Genomic DNA, 20,027 nt, shown 5'->3' with positions numbered 1-20,027 from the left:
TGAGTCTTCTCATCCATGAAGGAGGGACTGCTCCATTTATTTTAGATCTTATTTAAAATTTCCCACCTGTGTTTTGTAGTTTTCAGCATATAGGTCTTTCACATTGTCAGATTATACCCTATTTCATATATTTTTTATTTCATATTTTTTGATGCTGTTGTACATAATAGCATAAACATATGAAAAAATGTAAACTCTTAAATTCAGATTCACAATTGTTGCCAATATATAGAAATATAGTTGATTTAAGAAATTTTTAATATTGCAATATAATACACATAGCATAAAATTGACTATTTTAAGCATTTTTTTTTCCTTTATTTAAGTAGGCTCCACTGTGGGGCTTGAACTCACAACCCTGAGATCAAGACCTGAGCTGAGATCTAGTCTGATGCTTAACTCACTAAGCCACCCTGGCACCCCTTAAATTTTTTTTAAGATTTATTTATTTATTTATTTGAGAGTGTGAGAGAGAGCATGAGCAAGGGGACAGTCAGAGAGGGAAGCAGACTCCCCACTGAGCAGGACACCCAATGTGGGGCTCCATCCCAGGACCCCAGGATCATGATCTGAGCCAAAGGCAGATGCTTAACCAACTGAGCCACCCAGGGGCCCCAACCGCTTAAGTATTTTTAAGTGTGCAGTTTAGTAGTGTTGAATATATTTATGTTATTGTGAAACCATTCTCTGGAATTTTTCAGTTTGTCAAAACTAAACCTCTACATCCATTACATAGCATTTACCCTGTCCCCCATTCCCTAATAACTGCCTTTCTGCTTTCAGTTTCTGTAAGTTTGACTACTCTAGATACCTCATATATAAGTAAAATCATACACTATCTTTTTGTGACACTCAGCATAATGTCCTCAGTGTTGTTGTTGACACATGTTGAAATATGTTTCCTTTAAGATTGTTGAAGCCATGTGTAGTGTGTCTCAGAATTTCCTTTGAGACTGAATAGTATTCCATTATATATATATGCTGCATTTTGTTTCTCCTTTTATGTGCTATTTCATTGCTTCCTTTTTTTTTAACTATTGCGAATATTGCCACTGTGAACATGATTGTACAAATAAATATCTCTTTGAGACCCTACTTTGAATTCTTTTGGATACCTACCCAGAAGTGGAATTGCTGGATCATTGGATAATTCCATTTTTGATTTTTGAGGTACCGCCATGCTTTTTCCCTTTGTGGCTGCACCATTTTAAATTCATACCAACATTGCACAAGGGTTCCAATGTCTCTACATCCACACCACACCTGTCATTTTCTTGGTTTTGTTTTGTTTTGGAGAGTAACCATCCTGATGAATAGGAGGTACTATCTCATTTTGATTTTGCATTTCACTAATAATTAGTGATTTTGAGCATCTTTTCATATCTTATTGGCTATTTGTATATCTTCTTTGGAAGAAATACAACTTTTTTGCTCATTTTTTTTTTTTAAGATTTTATTTATTTATTCATGAGACACAGAAAGAGGCAGAGACACAGGCAGAGGGAGAAGCAGGCTCCTCACTGGGAGCCCGATGTGGGACTCGATCCTGGGACTCCAGGATCACGCCCTGAGCCCTGGGAGGTGCTAAACAGCTGAGCCACCCAGGGATCCCTTTGCTCATTTTCAAATTAGGTGGTGGTGGTTGTTATTTTGAGTTGTAGTGGTTCTTGATAAATTATGGAAATTACCTTCTGATCAGATACAGGCGTTGCAAATATTTTCTCCATAGAAAATATTCATTCTGTTAATGGTATCCTTTGATGTGCAGAAGTTTTAAATTTTGGTAACATCCAATTTATTTGTCTTTACTTTTGCTGTCTCTTTTTTGGGGGTGCTCATATTCAAGATATCATTGTCAAATGCAGTGTTATGAAGCTTTTCCTTTATGTCGTTTTGTAAAAGTTTTATGTCTTATATTCAGGGTTTTGGTTCATTTTAAAAGTTTCTGATTTTGATGCAGCCCAATATCTACTTTTTCTTTTATTGCTTGTTTCTTTTGTTGCTTTGGAGTCATGTCTAAGAATCTATGACCAAATCCAAGATTTACTCTGTTCCAGGAGCTTTGTGGTTTTAGCTTAGATCTGATGTGAGTTAACTTTTGTATATGGCGTAAGGTAGGGTTCCAGCTTACATGTGGAAATTCAGTTGTTTCAGTGTCATTTGTTGAAGAAGCTATTCTTTTTGATTGGATTTGGCACTTTTGCCAAAAAAGCAGGACATAGATTCATGGGTTTATTTGTGGAAACTCAGTTCTAGTAGGTTGGTGTATATGACAGCCTCTCTATTCCGCTTTCATGTGGACAAAGTCATTGACATTTACTGTTTACTGTGATCTTTGAGTTGGGGAATCATGTCTGGGACAAATGGGAGTAGCTTTCAACGTTATCTTTTTCCAGTTGAAAGCAGGTGACTTGATTGAGAAAAGCTAGATGCTGGTTCATCTGATGTTTTCTGGTGATGTCGAGAAAGCAAGTCAGGAGTTTGGTGGAGATTGTTCTTTTGCCCAGATACACACTAGCCAGGCCACACTAGTTTGGAAAAGGGGGTGGGTGGGTGGGTAAGTAAAAGGCTGCACTTTGCCTGAGGAACTGTCTTTATTTGGCTCCTGCACCTCTTTCTCAGGTTGCCGCAGTCCAGGACACCTGTCATATGTATGTGCTGATTTCCATTTGTGGAGAACTTTGGGCTCTCTGAGAAAGGTGGTATAAGTATTATAGTGATTAGTAACTTGCACTCTGGAGATAAGTGATTCTCTGGCTGGAATACTGGCTTAGGCACTTAGTAACTGTGCAACTTGGGCGAGTTATTTGATTCTCTGCATCTGAGTTTTGTCATCTATAAAATGGGAATAATAATAGTTTCTATCGCAATTCAGTAAAGATAAAATGGTAGGATCTGTAATTTGCTTTGATTAGGTCTTGGCATAGTGTCTTTGTTGCTTCTGCTGCTATTGTAGGCTAACTTTTTCTTCTGTAATTACTGTGGCTGGAACTCCCAATACTGCGTTGTATATACAGTGTTGAAAGCAAACATCCTCTTCATGTTCCTGATCTTAAAACAAACGTTTTTTTCAGCCTTTCACCTAGTGACTGTGATATTAGGTGTGGATTATTTCCTATATGCCATTTACCATATTGAGATAATTTCTTCTACTTTTTAAGAATTTTCATCATGAAGAGCTGTTAATTTTGTCAAATGCTTTTTCTGCATTAGTGGAAATGATCCTGTGTCCGTTCCCCGCCCACACTTCATTTTAATGTGGTGTGTTCTGTTGATTGATTTTCATATGTGAACTTTTCTTATATTCCAGGAATGAATCTCACTTGGCCATAGTTATTAGAGCCCTTTATTTTTTTTAAGATTTATTTTTATTTATTTATTTATTTATTCATGATAGACATAGAGAGAGAGAGAGAGGCAGAGACACAGGCAGAGGGAGAAGCAGGCTCCATGCCGGGAGCCCGCCGCGGGACTCCATCCCGGGACTCCAGGATCGTGCCCTGGGCCAAAGGCAGGCGCGAAACCGCTGAGCCACCCAGGGATCCCTATTAGAGCCCTTTAAATAGGCTGCTGAATTTAGTTTGCTAGTATCCTGTTAAGGATTTTTGTATCGTTAGCATAAGGGAAATTAATCTGCACTATTTCTTGCATCTTTTTCTTTGGTACAGGTAAATGCTTTTTCTTCATAGAATGTGTTAGGAAGTTTTCCCTCTTCATTTTTGAGAGGACTTTGAGAGTGATTGACATTTGGTCTTGTTTAAATGTTTGGTAGAATTTACCAATGAAGCCATGAAATCCAGGACTTTTCTTTATTGGGAGATTTTTGATCACTGTTCCAATACTGTTACTAGTTCTAGGTATATTCATATATCCTATTTCTTTATGATTCTGTCTTAGTAGACTTTTCTAGGAATTTGTTCATTTCATCTAGATTATCCAATCCATTGGCTTACAATTGCTGATAAATATTTCACTTCCAATTTTAGAAATTTAAATCTTCCCTCTATTTCTTGTGGTCAGTCTCACTAAGGATTTGTTAATTTTTTAATAGTTTCATTATTTTTTGATAGTATGATAGTTTGATAATTCTCTGTTGCTTTTCTGTTCACTGTTGTATTTATTCCTGCTGTAACCCATTATTATTTACTTTTTCTTGCTTTGGTTTAGTTTTGCTTTTCTGGTTTCTTACAGTGAAAAGTTAGGTTATTGATAGCGGATTTTTTTTCCTTTTTTTTTTTTTTTTTTTTTGAATAATAAGGCATTTACAACTATAAACTTCCCTGTAAGCACTGCTTTAACTGAATTCAACAAACTTTGATATGTTGTTTTTATTTTTATTCATCTGAAAGTTTTGTGACCTTCCTTGTGATTTCTTATTTGACCTATAGCTATTTAGGTGCATATTGTTTAATTTCCATGTATCTGTGAATTTTCCATATTTCTTTATGTTACTGATTTCTAGTTTCATTACATTGTGGTCAAAAGAATGTAGTTTATATGATTTCAGTCTTTTTAATTTATTTAAACTTGTTTTATGATATTTTTGTGTACACATGAGAAGAATGTATTGCTGTAGTTGGGTGGGGTGATCGGTAAATATTTGTTAGGGTTACTTAATGTAGTGTTATTAAAATCTTTGCTTCTATTTTACTTCTGATTGTTCTATCCATTATTATAAGTGGGTATGGAAGTCTCCAACTATTATTGTTGAATTATCTGTTTGTGTCATTTATTTTTAAAGGGTGTAAGTGCCAGTAGGTGAGGGAGAATGAATGATTTAATATTACATAATATAAGTATCTTTGATACTGTGAAGAAGTCCTATAAATAAACATGAAAGATTCCATTCTCCATTGAAAAAATATGCGAAGGAATGAACAGTTTGTAGACAAATAAAAATAACTTTCAAAAAAGTATAGGGAGGAAGTTCTACGTCTCTTGTAATCACAGAAGTGCAAAATAAAATGATATAAACATTAAATAAACAATAAACATTAAAAAGCCTAACTAGAAAATACTTAAAAATTATTTGCAGTCTTAGGATATGGGGAGACAGGTATTCTTAAACACTGTTAATGGTACCACAAGTAGCTCTTACAAATTTTTTTTTACAATGTCTTTGAAGCTTTTTAGTTTTCCTACATTTTGTTATGAATACTCCCCCATATTCATCACCCTACTTCAACAGTTAAAATCATACAAGGCCAAAATAAAAAAACCAACACATAAGGCCAATCTTATTACACCTGTATTTTTATTAAGCTGGTCATTACATATTAGTTGAATTGAATCCAGGTTTTGTGTTTGCTTTGTTTTATCTTGGCAAGGATACCTTATAAGTTATTTATTTCTTGTGTATTTCATCATGCAGCAAATAACCTTTGACTCTCTTTGTGATGTTATAATTGATCAGGTTTAAGGAAGTCTTGTCAGCTTAATTCCCTTATAAAGTAACATATCAACTTCATGGTTGTTGCCTAAATTGACTATATTAGTGAGGTTACAAAGTGGCAAGATTTTTTTTTTTTTTTAAATTTATGATAGTCACACAGAGAGAGAGAGAGAGAGAGAGAGAGAGAGGCAAAGACACAGGCAGAGGGAGAAGCAGGCTCCATGCACCGGGAGCCCGACGTGGGATTCGATCCCGGGTCTCCAGGATCGCGTCCTGGGCCAAAGGCAGGCACCAAACCGCTGTGCCACCCAGGGATCCCACAAAGTGGCAAGATTTTAAGTTAATCATTCCTTCATTCATTATCAAAATTCCTAAAAAGAACTTTTCCTAGTCAAATATTTGGTTATCCTAGGATACAGAAGAGCGGGATAAATGCTTCCTTTTTCCACTTTCCTTATTTAGCAGTTTTCAGAATGACGGCTTGGTTTTCTAGCATCCTCCAAAGATTGATGAACTTGTAAAATTGAACACATATGATATGTTTCAATCCATGGTAGATATTACTCTTTTACTCAGTCTTTGTCCAGTAGTAATTCCTCAGATTGGCTCCTGAATCCTTTTGATGTGACTGTAGTTTTCAGTAACATCTTTGCTTTTGGCAAGATAGGTTCCAGAATCAAATAAATTTCTTGCCCCAAACCTGGAATCAGCTTTGTCCAAAAAGCCCCATTTTCTTTTAGTGGGAAATGATATTTGAAGAACACAATCTTGGGCTATAAGGGGTGTTTGCACCTGTATGGTTGCTCATTTTTTCTAGGTCTTTTCAGTGGCTAGAACTAGAAAATTTTAACTGTTTTCTCTTTAAGGTAATGTATATCATAGTGTGTATATTTTCTTAAACCAAATTTAGAATTTCAGATTTTTCTATTTTGATTTTATATTTGTATCTTCTCTATTACAAGGGAAATCTTGGTTCTTAGTCACAATAGCATAGTAACTTGTTTATTGTATTCTTATATTTGAAAGTTTCAGAATATAAAAACATTATTACTACCAACATGATTACTTAAAACGGTTTAAGGTTTGATTTTCTTTTTACCCTCCCTTAGAATATAGCTTCTAAGGATATTCATTCAGATTTGGTGTTTTAAAGCAGCTGAACCACAACTCGATAAATAGGTATGTTTGACATATTTAATTTGGATTTGATTTTGTTTTAGAATTAGCTAAAGGATTTACCTGGTTCCAAAGTTTAAACGTATCAAGAAACATATGGAATCTAGCTTCCATCCTGTCACTTTAACTCCCTTCTCTCCTTCCGGTATGTAATAGCTTGGATGCTTATTTTTCTTGACATCTTGTGTTTTGTTTAAGCAAATGTGTAAGCATTCATATTCACATATTTTTCAGTCCTCCCAGGTATAAAAGATACTGTACATTACACATTATTCTGTACCTTGCTTTTTGTTTGGCTACTATGGTAGCCATATGCACATGACACCTCATATTTTTGCCATATTGTCTTATGACAAATCCCTAGAGTGGGGTTGTTGCTTCAGAAGATAAATATGTAAGTATTGCCACATTGTACCATTTCTCATCCCCATTAGCAGTGTGTGGTCATATTGTCAAACTTCTGAAATTTTTGCCATTCCAATAGTGAGGAATTATGTCTAACTATAGCTTGATTTTGCATTTTTCTTATTATGAATAAAGTTGAAGGGCTATTTGATATCTTATTCTATGAACTGTTCATATCTCTTGCCCATCTTTTTGTTGGGTTGTTAGTCTTTTTCTTCTTGATTTTTTTTTTTTAAGAAACATTTTATGTTAGAGATATTAACTGACATAGTAAGCTGAAGTAGTTTTTTCACCCACAGTATGTACAGCTTTTAAAAAATATATATTTTATTTATTTATTTAGAATGCACATGAGCAGGGGGAGGGGCAGAGGGAGAATGGGAGACTCAAGCAGACTCTGTTGATTGTGGAGCCAACATGGGGCTCGATCTCACAACCCTGAGATCAAGACCTGAGCCAAAACCAAGAGTCTGTTGCTTAACCTGCTGAGCCCTCCAGGTGCCCCTATACAGCTTTTTGATTACAATTGTAATTTTATTACAATTGAATAAATAAAAAGCAATATATTCACATAATGGAGTATTATATGGCCATAAAATTGAATGATGGGGCAGCCCGGGTGGCTCAGCATTTTAGCGCCGCCTTCAGCCCAGGGTGTGATCTTGGAGACTCGAGATCAAGTTCCGCATCAGGCTCCCTGCATGGAGCCTGCTTCTCCCTCTGCCTGTGTCTCTGCCTCTCTCTCTCTCTCTTTCTCTCTTTCTGTCTCATGAATAAATAAATAAAATCTTAAAAAAAAATTGAATGATGAACATGGATGATTCTTTTTTTTTTTTTTTTTAACATGGATGATTCTTGAAAACATGCTAAATGGAGGAAGCAAGGCACAGTAGGCAACATATTATATGATTCAATTTGTGAATTCCATTTAATATGACTCCAGAATACACAAATCCATAGAGATAGAGTACATTAGTCATTGCTACGAAATGGGGTGAGGAGAGAATGGGGAGTGACTGCTGATGGATATTAGGTTTCTTTTTGGGGTAATGAAAATATTCCAGAACTAGATAATGGTGGTAATTTTACAACCTGTGAATATACCAAGAAACATTGACCTGTACACTTGAAAACGGCTAATGGAATGGAATGTGAATTATAGCTGAAGAAAAAATTAAAAATGCATATCCTCAATCTAATAATGAGAGTATTAAACAAATTCAAATTGAAGGGCATTCTACAAATGACTGGTAAAGAATATATCAGTGGTTCTCAAAAGTGTAAAGATCACGAAAGTAAAAAATAAAAGCCTTAGTAGCTATCTCAGATTGGAATAATCCAAGAAAACATGAGAACAAAATGCAGTGCTAAATCCTGGGTTAGTTCCTAAATCAGGAAAAAGAAAGCGTTAGTGGGGAAAATGGTGACATTCATATAACACATATAAATTAGCTAAAGTAGTATAGCAATGTTAATTTCTAGGTTTGGGTAATAGTACCATAGTTATCAAAGACATTAATATTTGAGGAAGTTTGGCGAAGGATATACCAGAACCCTGTGCTGGTTTTGCAACTTTTCTGTAGGTTTTAAGTTGTTTTAAAATAGAGGTGACTGGGTGGTTCAGTTGGTGGAGCATCCGACTCTTAGTTTCAGCTCAGATCATCACCTCAGGGTCTCTCTCCCTTTCCCTCCACCTGCGCGCCCCCGCCCCCCCATTCAGTGTTTAATATTTCCTGTGATGGGTAGTATACAGACAGTCTTTTAAACACAATACTGGGGACCATGCCTTTTATTCACCTACAAGCTAACTTCAGTATGCTAGGAAAATCACGAGTTCACACCCTGGAGCGAGGGCCTTTTGGCTCCACTTTAGAGAAGTTTCCCTGTGTTGATTTTCAAGTATGTGTGGGCTGAGGGATGAGATTAGAGAACTGCAAAAGGGATCTCAAGACAGTTTTAAGAGTTTAAACTTAAACATGAGGGCAGAGGAGGGGACTTCATCACTTAAGGATTGCTACATAAAGCCAAATTTAGTGGCCTTAAAACAGCAACCATTAATGACAGTTGTTTGGGCTAGCTCAGCTTGGGGTTCTTCACTGGATTTGTTTGCAGTTACTTGTGCTTCTGTAGTCATCTGCAAGCTTGATGGAGTTGTTGTTTAAGTTGTTTAAGACGGCCTTGCTCCTCTGTCAGGCAGTTGGTAATAGCTGTTCACTGGTTGGCCTAGGTGGCCTTAGTAGGGAGGACTTCATATGCTTTCATCCTCCTGTGTCTAGAAGGTGTTTTCATGTGGTCTTGAAGGCCTCTGGAGGCTAGGTTCAGACGTCCATGTTGTCCCTTCACCTGACATCTGTTGGTCAGAGGAAGTTGTAAAGCCAGCCCAGATCCAGGGATATGGAGAAATAGACTCCGCTTTCTGTTGGCATACACAGCACAGTCACATTGCAAAAAGATTACATGTACAGGAATGAGGTTCAGAATTTGTAGCTCAGTTTCTGCCGTCTTCTGCAGGTATCATAGGATGACATGTATATTTTATTTTAGAGTGATCACTCTTGAGTGTAGTATCAAGAAAGATTTGGAGAAGGCAGGGAAGAGAAGTCAGGGTAGGGTTAAGAGACTGTTGCAGTTGCCTGTGGGAGAGATGGTAGTATGAATGTATAAAGACATCACCACATATTTATCATCTAAACATCTCAAGATCTGTACTGATTTATAAAGGGGCAAATGGAGAGAAAAGACATTGAACTGATCCAGAGAGGCTGCACTAGATTAGGTTCAACTAGAAATGATTGGTTAGGTTTTGTTAAAGTTTTTCTGATTAGCTCAGATAATTTAGGGGAGAAACTTGTGATACTGTTTTTATCAGCATACTGGCCACCAAGACCTTAGAAAGAATTGGAGGGAATGCAGATTTATTTTTGTCACCTTCTTATATCCAGTTGCCCACACTAAATTCCCACCTTACCAGGGCCTGCCTGCCTGTCATACTACATTTCTCTTATGTAGCACTGGTATTGGCTAGGAATAAATGATAGTTTAGTTAAAGTAATTTATGTAGAGGTGAGAATAAGAAGGTGTGCGTTTTAGAACAGGTTTTTGTTAAACAATTTCTAGTTGATGCATCTAAACCTATATATAACATGTAAACAAAAAGGTTATTTGTTTTTTTGGTAAGGTGTTAAGATAGCATAATATCCTAAAGATGTATCACACAGATTAAAGTGTTTATCTGTTTTTATGTTTACTCAGCATTGCTGCCACATGGATCTCTATCTCAGTGGTCTCCCTAAATAGAGCTTCATTGCTGACGAAAGCACCAAACCATAGAAACTGCAAATGAGAAATAGGATTGCCTTATGCTTCCTACTGTGTGCTATTTTCAGAGTTTTTTGAGATTCTTGTATGCATGATGCTTAATAAATAAAACGAATGATTCAAGAGCGATAAATAGTTCGGATATTTATTGACATGTTCACCCAGTGTTCGGAAGCAATTGTTCTGTCATGTGGGATGGGTGACTATCAGAATTTTTACCCAAATAACTAGATATTATTAGTAATGCATATAGGCTGATTTACTTTTTTTCATTTTTGCCACCACTTCTACATTTTTTTCTGTAGATTTTAAAACAGATTCTGAACATACTTTTCATTTCACAGATACATTAGTGTGTATCTCTAAGAGAGAAGGATCTTTAAAAAACACACCTTACTTCAATACTATTATTACAAGGAGTCTGCTTCTTTAGTATTAGCTAATACCCAGTCCGTTTTCAAATTTCCATGATTGTCTCACAATTGCCTTTTTTTCCAGGTAGTTTGTGTTAAACTCCAAAGTCTCACATACTGATTTTGGTTAATATTTCTTAAATTTCTTTTAATCTATATTCAAACATAGTTCTCCCTCCTTTTCCTTTTTCTTTTTTTTCTTTGCCCATATTGAAGAAACTGGGCCATCTGCTTCAAAAATGTTTCTACATTTTAGGTTTTGCTGTTTAAAAAGATCAGAGAAAAGATGTTCGTCTCAGAAGAAGAGATCCTTCTTCCATATTTTGTGGAGTGCTTATTACTTTAGTGGGGTGAGAGAAGGGCTGTTTGGATACATCATTGAACAAAGACAAAAATAATTTCCTTCATAGCATTTAAATTACCATTCCATGGGCAGAAGACAAAAATGAATTATGAAGTTTGTTGGAAATCCTCTAGAAAACAATAAGAGCATAACAAGGAGGTAGGGAGATGTTGGACAAGTGGGATGTGGGGTGAATGCCCTGGACATTTCAGAGAGTGGAGCAGAGGAGTTGCCAAGCTCTGACTTCTATTTAAATGGGGCATGGTACTGGCAGCCCAGGTGGCTCAGCAGTTTAGTGCCTGCCTTCGGCCCAGGGCAGGATCCTGGAGACCCGGGATTGAGTCCCGTGTCTGGCTCCCTGCATGGAGCCTGCTTCTCCCTCTGCCTGTGTTTCTGCATGTGTCTCTGCCTCTCTCCATCTTTCTCTCTGGTCTCTCATGAATAAATAAATAAAATCTTTAAAAGTAAATAAATGGGGCATGGTGGCTGATGTGCAGTGGGTGAAGGAGCAAGCGTAGGAAGCTACTCTGTAATTTAGACAAGAGATGCTAGAGGAATAGATGGAAGGCAGTGTGGGGAGAGCAAGGGTGATAGCCAAGTTTCCATGTCTAGCAGCTGGAATGGCTTAGCAGAGGGTCTCAGAAAGCTAAATCACAGGCAGATGCTAAAGAGTTGCTGCCATTTCCATGCACTATTCTGTTAGTAAAGGACTATGGAAATCTAGTACTTTTTGAAGGCTATGTTCAAGGGCTTTTGGCTTGGAGAGTTGAGTTTTTACAAGTTTGTATTTTTTTTTTTTTTTTTTTTTTTTTTTACGATAGTCACACAGGGAGAGAGAGAGAGGCAGAGACACAGGCAGAGGGAGGAGCAGGCTCCATGCACCGGGAGCCCGATGTGGGACTCGATCCCGGGTCTCCAGGATCGCGCCCTGGGCCAAAGACAGGCGCTAAACCGCTGCGCCACCCAGGGATCCCACAAGTTTGTATTTTTAATAACATTTGTTCTTGGCTCTTTGAAAATTTTCAAAACTACAAAAAAAAAAAGTAAAATTATATTCCTTTCATCTAAATTCAGCAGTTAGCATTTTGTGACATTTGCTTTAGGAACTATGTATGTACCAATTTTTTTCCCCCAAACCATTTGACAGTTGCAGAAATCGAGAACACCTGTATGATTATTTTATATAAAGTCCATATGTAGATTTTATCCTTTTGCTCCCCTTCCCCCAGGATCCACTCCAAGATCTCCCATTTTGTTGTGGCTCTGCCCTCCTTCAATATGCATGAGTCTCCTTACCTTCACTTTTGTCTTTTATGACCTTGACATTTTTAAGGAGACCAAGCCAGTTGTCTTGTAGAATGTCCCACAATTGGGATTTGTCTGATCAATCATTTCCTTATGATTAGACTCCAGTCAAGTGATGCAGATTTACTTCTGCCTTATTATTATTATTATTATTTTATTTATTTATTCATGAGAGAGAGGCAGAGACACAGGGAGAGGGAGAAGCAGGATCCCTGTGGGGAGCCCAATATGGGACTTGATCCCCGGACTCCGGGATCATGACCTGAGCCAAAGGCACATGCCCAACCATTGAGCCACCCAGGTGCCTTCTTTATAACTTTTAAAGACTTAAAAATATTAAGCATAGACATAGCATGGATTTTACTGCAGGCATCACTTCCAGTTACTACCAAGTGGTAGGTAGCAAAGCGTGCTAAATCGATTTATTTCCGGAAGTCATAAGCTGCAGACAACTAGCAGAATAGACAGTCTTCAAATGTGACAGAAACAGGGGCACCTGGGCGGCTCAGTGGTTGAGGGTCTGCCTTTGGCTTGGCTCATGATCCCCAGGTCCTAGAATTGAGTCCTGTGTCGGGCTCCCCACAGGGAGTCTGCTTCTCCCTCTGCCCATGTCTTTTTTTTTTTATCTCTCATGAATAAATAAAATCTTGAAAAACAAAAAAACCCCAAATGTAACAGAAACAGAAAGCTGGATATTGACACCTTAGTATGGACTGTTTTCCTTATTCTTTCTCCCCCATCATTTAAATTATCTGTGATGCCCCTGAAGCTTTTGAGCAAGTGACCTACATGCCTGCCTTTCTCTTTACATAAAAGGCCAAGTTGCTGAGGAACACATTGTTAGCAAGAGACAGAATAGTCAGGTCTTAGAACCTCAGTCTCTTAAAGACCCGGTTGATTCTCAGCCAAAGCTCAGTTATTTGTGTTGATGGGACAAGTAAAAAGTTTATGACTTTGGCATCTTCTATGATTAGGCAAGATTCATTCATCAGGGATGGCACAGAATGAAGTTTCATCGTATATAATATAGGTAGGTCCTAAGTTTATTTTATACAGCATTTTTTCATACAGTATTTTTTTGTTGTTGTTAGATACCATTTTAGCAAAATGGATCTTGTATCTGTCTGCCTTTTTTTTTTCTGTCTGCTGTTTTTCATAATAACTTTCTTCCTTTTTTAGCTACAAGGCTTTGGCAGACCAAGTGTATACCATGCTGCTATTGTCATCTTCCTAGAATTCTTTGCGTGGGGCTTGTTGACAACTCCGATGTTAACTGTAAGTATTGCTAAACAGGTCCTTGTCTTGAAAGCAGAAGAGAGGTTCTTAAGCATATATCCTAAGGGCCAAATGTCTACCTATGTGTTTGAGAGAAACACTGGGCAGCAGCTTAAGACTGCTTATTCTACTGGTTTGTATCCACTGTGTAGACTGAACTACCTGCAACAAAACACCTGGGCTGCATGTTAAATATTCTTGGAAGTTCTGTGGGTGAAATGTATGTATTTAGGAAGACCATGGAGATGAGATGCACTAGGGGAAATTTTTGCAAAGTTTTATTGAGCTTTGTAACTTAATTTGTATGGATATGATGGCCTTTGACCAAGAACCTAGTAAATTGATTGGTAATTACGTGCCTTGTAACAGTGAAAATGATAATCATAATAATGTCTAAATTTCCATATTTGGTAGCTAACTTACAGTCATTTCTTTGCAGAGGCTCTATTAATTTCTTAGCAAGAACCTGGATGTTTGATACGTGTGTGGTTAAAGGAAGGGAGATGCTTAAGAAAGGATAGGCATGTAGGCTTTGGGTGCTTAATCACTAGTTTATTTTTTAATAAATATTTTATTTATTTACATTTTAGAGAGAGAACGCACACATGTGCAAGTGCGTAAAGTAGGGGGAGAAGGAGAGAAAAATCCCAGGCAGACTCCATGTGGAGCACAGAGCTCGACACAGGGCTCAGTCTCAGGACCCTGTGATGACGTGAGCCTTAATCAAGAGTCAGGTACCTATTTGACTGAGCCACGAAGGTGCGCCTCAATTACTAAGAATTTTAATTAAAATATTTTTAAAATTGAAAAAAGAAGATGTTTTTAAATTGACCTTAAATTTCGGTTGTCTTGGGGCAGCCTGGGTGGCTCAGCGGTTTAGCGCCACCTTCAGCCCAGGGCCTGATCCTGGAGACCGGGATTGAGTCCTATGTCGGGCTCCCTGCATGGAGCCTGCTTCTCCCTCTGCCTGTGTCTCTGCCTCTCTCTCTCTCTCTCTCTCTGTCTCTCATGAGTAAATAAAAAAAAAAATTCAGTTGTCTAAATTGTTCTTTAAAAATCATAGCAAAAATGAATTATTGGGACTTAACCAAGATAAAAAGTTTCAGCACAGCAAAAAACAGTCAACAAAACTAAAAGACAACCTACAGAATGGGAGAAAATATTTGCAAATGACCTATCAGACAAAGGGCTAGTATCTAAGATCTATAAAGAGCTTATTAAACTCAATACCCAAGAAACAAACAATCCAGTCATGAAATGGGCAAAGGCATGAACAGAAATTTCACCAAAGAAGACATAGAAATGGCCAACAAGCACATGAGAAAATGCTCCGCATCACTTGCCGTCAGGGAAATACAAATCAAAACCACAATGAGATACCACCTCACACCAGTGAGAATGTTGAAAATTAACAAGACAGGAAACAACAAATGTTGGAGAGGATGTGGAGAAAGGGGAACCCTCTTGCACTGTTGGTGGGAATGTGAACTGGTGCAGCCACTCTGGAAAACTGTGGAGGTTCCTCAAAGAGTTAAAAATAGAGCTACCCTATGACCCAGCAATTGCACTACAGGGGATTTACCCCAGAGTTACAGATGCAGTGAAATGGCAGGACACCTGCACCCCAATGTTTATAGCAGCAATGTCCACAATAGCCAAACTGTGGAAGGAGCCTCGATGTCCATTGAAAGATGAATGGATAAAGAAGATGGGGTCTATGTATACAATGGAATATTACTCAGCCATTAGAAACGACAATTACCCACCATTTGCTTCAATGTAGATTGAACTGGAGGGTGTTATGCGCTGTGAAGTAAGTGAATCGGAGAAGGACAGACATTAAATGGTCTCATTCATTTGAGGAATATAAAAAATAGTGAAAGGGAATAAAGGGGAAAGGAGAGAAAATGAGTGGGAAATATCAGGGTGACAGAACATGAGAGACTCCTAACTCTGGGAAATGAACTAGGGGTAGTGGAAAGGGAGGTGGGCGGGGGGTTGGGTGACTGGGTGACGGGCACTGAGGGGGGCATTTCACGGGATGAGCACTGGGTGATATGTTATATGTTGGCAAATCGAACTCCAATTAAAAAGTGTACAATAAATAAAAAATAAAAATCAAAATCATTGGTGGGTTAACTCTTCCCAGTCACCATTTTGCCTTACCAGAGAATCACTTTGAATACAGATAATCTATGTTCCCAAATTAACTTTAGAAAATAGGGAACTTTAGAGGGAGGGTGTTAGCCTTATGTAAGACTTTGCTATACAGCTTTTAATTCTGGCACATACGTATATACATACATACATTTATTCGTTTATTTTGAAGATTTTATTTATTCACGAGAGACACACAGAGAGAGGTAGAGACACAGGGAGAGGGAGAAGCAGGCTCCCCATGGGGAGCCTAATGTGGGACTCCATCCGGTTCCCAGGTTCACCCCCTGAGCCAAAGGCAGACGCTCAACCACTGAGCCACCCAGGCGTCCCTAAATAGTATTTTTCTTGTGGAACTAGAAATCTGCTGTAGTGATATTACAGGTTTCTCAATATAGAGTTAATCCTATAATCAGTCTGTATTAAGAATTCAAAGTTAAGTGAAGAATAATGTTTTTGAGGTCTTATTAGAAATTGTAAAACCACTTTCCAGACAATTAAAAACTTTGGAGACCTTTTTGGCCCTAGATCACAGATTGTTAGATCTCTTAATTTTTTTTTTAAGATTTTATTTATTTATTCATGAAAAAGAGAGACAGAGAGACAGAAACACAGGCAGAGGGAGAAGCAGAGGGAGAAGCAGGCTCCATGCAGGGAGTCCGACACGGGACTCGATCCCGGGTCTCCAGGATCACGCCCTGGGCCGAAGGCGGCGCTAAACCACTGAGCCACCTGGGCTGCCAGAGTCGATGTGGCTTTTTCTTACTGCCCAATGCAGCCTTATAAGCCAGCTAAAATGCTGCTTTACTTTCTTTTTGCAGTTTCTGAGCAGTTTTACTGTTTGCAAATATTTGGTTAAAATATACACTTATATCTGTGGAGTACAGGCTTGCTAGCATCACTCTGACACTACAGTGTCATAGAAGATTTGCTGAATTAATAGATGGGTTCATTCTCTTTTTTCTGAGTCCTTCGTGTTGCTAAATTATGCTAAATGTCCTGTACTGTCTTATCTTCCTCAGCCTTTACAACACAGTTTGCTACCTCTGTTTCTGTTCTGATGTGGCAGGGCTGGTTCCTTTCTCCTTTTGGAGAGAAGAAAAAAAAAAAGATTTTCTCTGGCATATCCTCTGTACTTTCTACCTTTTCTGGTTGGACAGAGAACTGGTAAGAAAGGGACAAAATTATAGTTTATTTTATTATAGCAAAAGTTCATTTATCCTATTCCTTTATGTTGGGGTTTATTGTTGTCAGATAACTAGTTCTTGACATCCTGCATCTGTCACCCATCATGGTGTTGTAACTATTAGGATGATGGTACATGTGTTTTTTTTTTTTCCCCAAGTGGACAGCATTCTGTCCTGTTTCCATGAGGTGAGAAAAATAGTTTAAGGTAAGGATTTGGAGATACAGAACAGTAACTACATATTAATATTCTGTGCAATCTGACTATCTGCATCCTAGCACACACTAGAAGTGCTCTGTTTGAAGTAGTATAGATTGGACACTTTCCAAGTGCCAGAGGAATAGGAGACCTCATTTTTGTCTAGTCTCAGGAATTCAGTTAGAAAACTATCAAATGATTCTAAACACCTGCAAACTCAACTGGAGATCTAAGAAAAGAATTGGCACAACTCTGCAAATAGAAAAGTGACCACTTTCTGCAAGAATGACAAGACAGAAAAACTCACCTCAGAAAAAGAACAAGAAGCAGTACTAACTGCAGGTCCTGATCAGTATGGATTTAAGTAAGATGTTGGAACTAGAGGGATCCCTGGGTGGCGCAGCGGTTTAGCGCCTGCCTTTGGCCTGGGGCGCGATCCTGGAGACTCGGGATCGAGTCCCACGTCGGGCTCCCGGTGCGTGGAGCCTGCTTCTCCCTCTGCCTGTGTCTCTGCCTCTCTTTCTCTCTCTCTCTGTGACTATCATAAATAAATAAAAATTAAAAAAAAAAAAAAGATGTTGGAACTAGAGTTCAGAATAATGATTATAAAGTTACTAGCTAGGCTTGAAAACATAGAAAACACTAGAGAATCCCTTTCTGGAGAAATGAACTAAAATCTAATCAAGTCAAAATAAAAAAAGCTATTAATGAGATGCAATAAAAAATAGAAGATCTAGGGCACCTGGGTGGCTCAGTCAGTTAGGCATCTGCCTTCGGCTTAGGTCATGATCCCAGGGTCCTGGGATCAAGCCTTGCATTCAGACTCCTTACTCTTTGGGGAGCCTGCTTGTCCCTCTCCGTACCACTCTCGCTGCTTGGGCTCACTATTTGTGTCAAATCTTTTTTTTTTTAAGATTTATTTATTTACTTACTTACTTATTTATTTATGATAGACACAGAAAGAGAGAGAGAGAGAGAGAGAGAAAGAAAGTGCGAGAGAGGCAGAGAGACACAGGAGGAGGGAAAAGCAGGCTCCATGCCAGGAGCCCGACGTGGGACTCGATCCCGGGACTCCAGGATCAACGCCCCGGTCCAAAGGCAGGCACTAAACCACTGAGCCACCCAGGGATCCCCTGTGTCAAATAAATCTTAAAAAAAAAAAATTGGAGGCTCTAAATGCTAGGATAAATGAGGCAGAAGAGACCATTAGTGATATGGAAGACAAAATGATAGAGAATAAAGAAGCTGAGAAAAAGATAAACAACTACTGGATCACCAGGGGAGAATTTGAGAGATAAGTGATGTTATAAAGTTTAAAAAAATTTGCATAATTGAGATCCCAAAAGAAGAGGGAAGGGGTGAGGGCCCAAAGGTATATTGGAGCAAATTATAGCTGAGAACGTCCCTAATCTGGGGGAGGAAACAGGCATCCCAAGTCCGGGAGGCACAGAGAATCCCCCCTCAAAATCCATAAAAATAAGTCAATACCCCAGCGTATAATAATAGTGAAACTTGCAAAACTCAGAGACAAAGAGAAAGTCCTGAAAGCAGCTCAAGACGAGATCCGTAACCTACAAGAATAGAAACATTACATTGACAGCAGATCTATCCACAGAAACCAGAAAGGACAGGCATGATATATTCCAGGTGCTAAATGAGAAAATATGCAGCCAAGAATACTTTATCCAGCAAGGATGTCATTCAGATTGGAAAGAGATAAAGAGCTTCCAGGACGAACAGAAACTAAAAGAATTTGTCATCACAAAACCAGCCCTGCAAGAAATATTAAAATATAAAATATATTAAAAATAAAAATAAATAAAAATTAAAATATAAAATATAAAAATATTAAAACATAAACCAGAAAGGAATAAAGATAGTCTACAGAAACAAGGATTTTGACAGGTAATACAATGGCACTAAATTCATACCTTTTCGTAGTTACTCTGAATGTAAATGGGCTAAATGCCCTAATCAAAAGACATAGGGTATCAGATTGGTTAGAAAGCAAGACCCATCAATATGCTGTCTACAAGGGACTCATTTTATTTATTTTTTTATAAATTTATTTTTTATCGGTGTTCTTTTTTTTTTTTTAATTTTTATTTATTTATGATAGTCACAGAGAGAGAAGGAGAGAGAGGCAGAGACAGGCAGAGGGAGAAGCAGGCTCCATGCACCGGGAGCCCGACATGGGATTCGATCCCGGGTCTCCAGGATCACGCCCTGGGCCAAAGGCAGGCGCCAAACCGCTGCGCCACCCAGGGATCCCTTTTATTGGTGTTCAATTTGCCAACATATAGAATAACACCCAGTGCTCATCCCATCAAGTGCCCCCCTCGGTGCCCGTCACCCAGTCACACCCACCCCCTGCCCACCTCCCTTTCCACTACCCCTAGTTCCTTTCCCAGAGTAAGGAGTCTCTCATGTTCTGTCTCCCTTTCTGATATTCCCCACTCATTTTTTCTCCTTTCCCTTTTATTCCTTTTCACTATTTTTTATATTCCCCAAATGAATGAGACCATATAATGTTTGTCCTTCTCCTATTGACTTATTTCACTCAGCATAATACCCTCCAGTTCCATCCACGTCGAAGCAAATGGTGGATATTTGTCGTTTCTATTACTCAGCCATTAGAAAAGGGACTCATTTTAGACCTAAAGATACTTGCGGATTGAAAGTGAAAGGGTGGAAATTTTTTTTTTTAAAGATTTTATTTATTCATTCATGACAGAGAGAGAGGCAGAGACACAGGCAGAGGGACAAGCAGGCTCCAGGCAGGGAGCCCGATGTGGGACTCGATCCCCGGACTCCAGGATCGCGCCCTGGGTGGAAGGCAAGCACTAAACCCCTGAGCCA

The 20,027-nt window shown here is 38.4% G+C and overlaps 1 protein-coding gene and 1 long non-coding RNA gene across 6 annotated transcripts in view; one reads left to right on the top strand and one right to left on the bottom strand.

Annotated features, from left to right (window-relative positions):
* SLC71A2 (solute carrier family 71 member 2) overlaps positions 1-20,027 on the top strand; it is a 77,106-nt gene that overhangs the window by 7,890 nt on the left and 49,189 nt on the right. For all 5 annotated transcript variants that reach the window (XR_013387429.1, XR_013387427.1, XM_077911269.1 and 2 more), the window contains exon 2: positions 13,532-13,627. Coding sequence is in view for 3 of the 5 variants with exons in the window: in XM_077911269.1 (XP_077767395.1) it covers positions 13,532-13,627 (96 nt within the window). In the remaining 2 variants the exon portion in view is untranslated. The remainder of the gene's footprint in view (positions 1-13,531; positions 13,628-20,027) is intronic.
* LOC144321950 (uncharacterized) overlaps positions 7,821-20,027 on the bottom strand; it is a 78,630-nt gene continuing 66,423 nt past the window's right edge. The window contains exon 3 of the long non-coding RNA XR_013387502.1: positions 7,821-9,606. This is a non-coding gene — a long non-coding RNA (uncharacterized LOC144321950). The remainder of the gene's footprint in view (positions 9,607-20,027) is intronic.

The sequence above is a fragment of the Canis aureus genome, chromosome 1 (assembly GCF_053574225.1).
Source record: "Canis aureus isolate CA01 chromosome 1, VMU_Caureus_v.1.0, whole genome shotgun sequence".
Lineage (NCBI taxonomy): Eukaryota > Metazoa > Chordata > Mammalia > Carnivora > Canidae > Canis > Canis aureus.
Note: the sequence above shows the minus strand (reverse complement) of the source record. Positions and strands in the feature narration are given on the sequence as shown.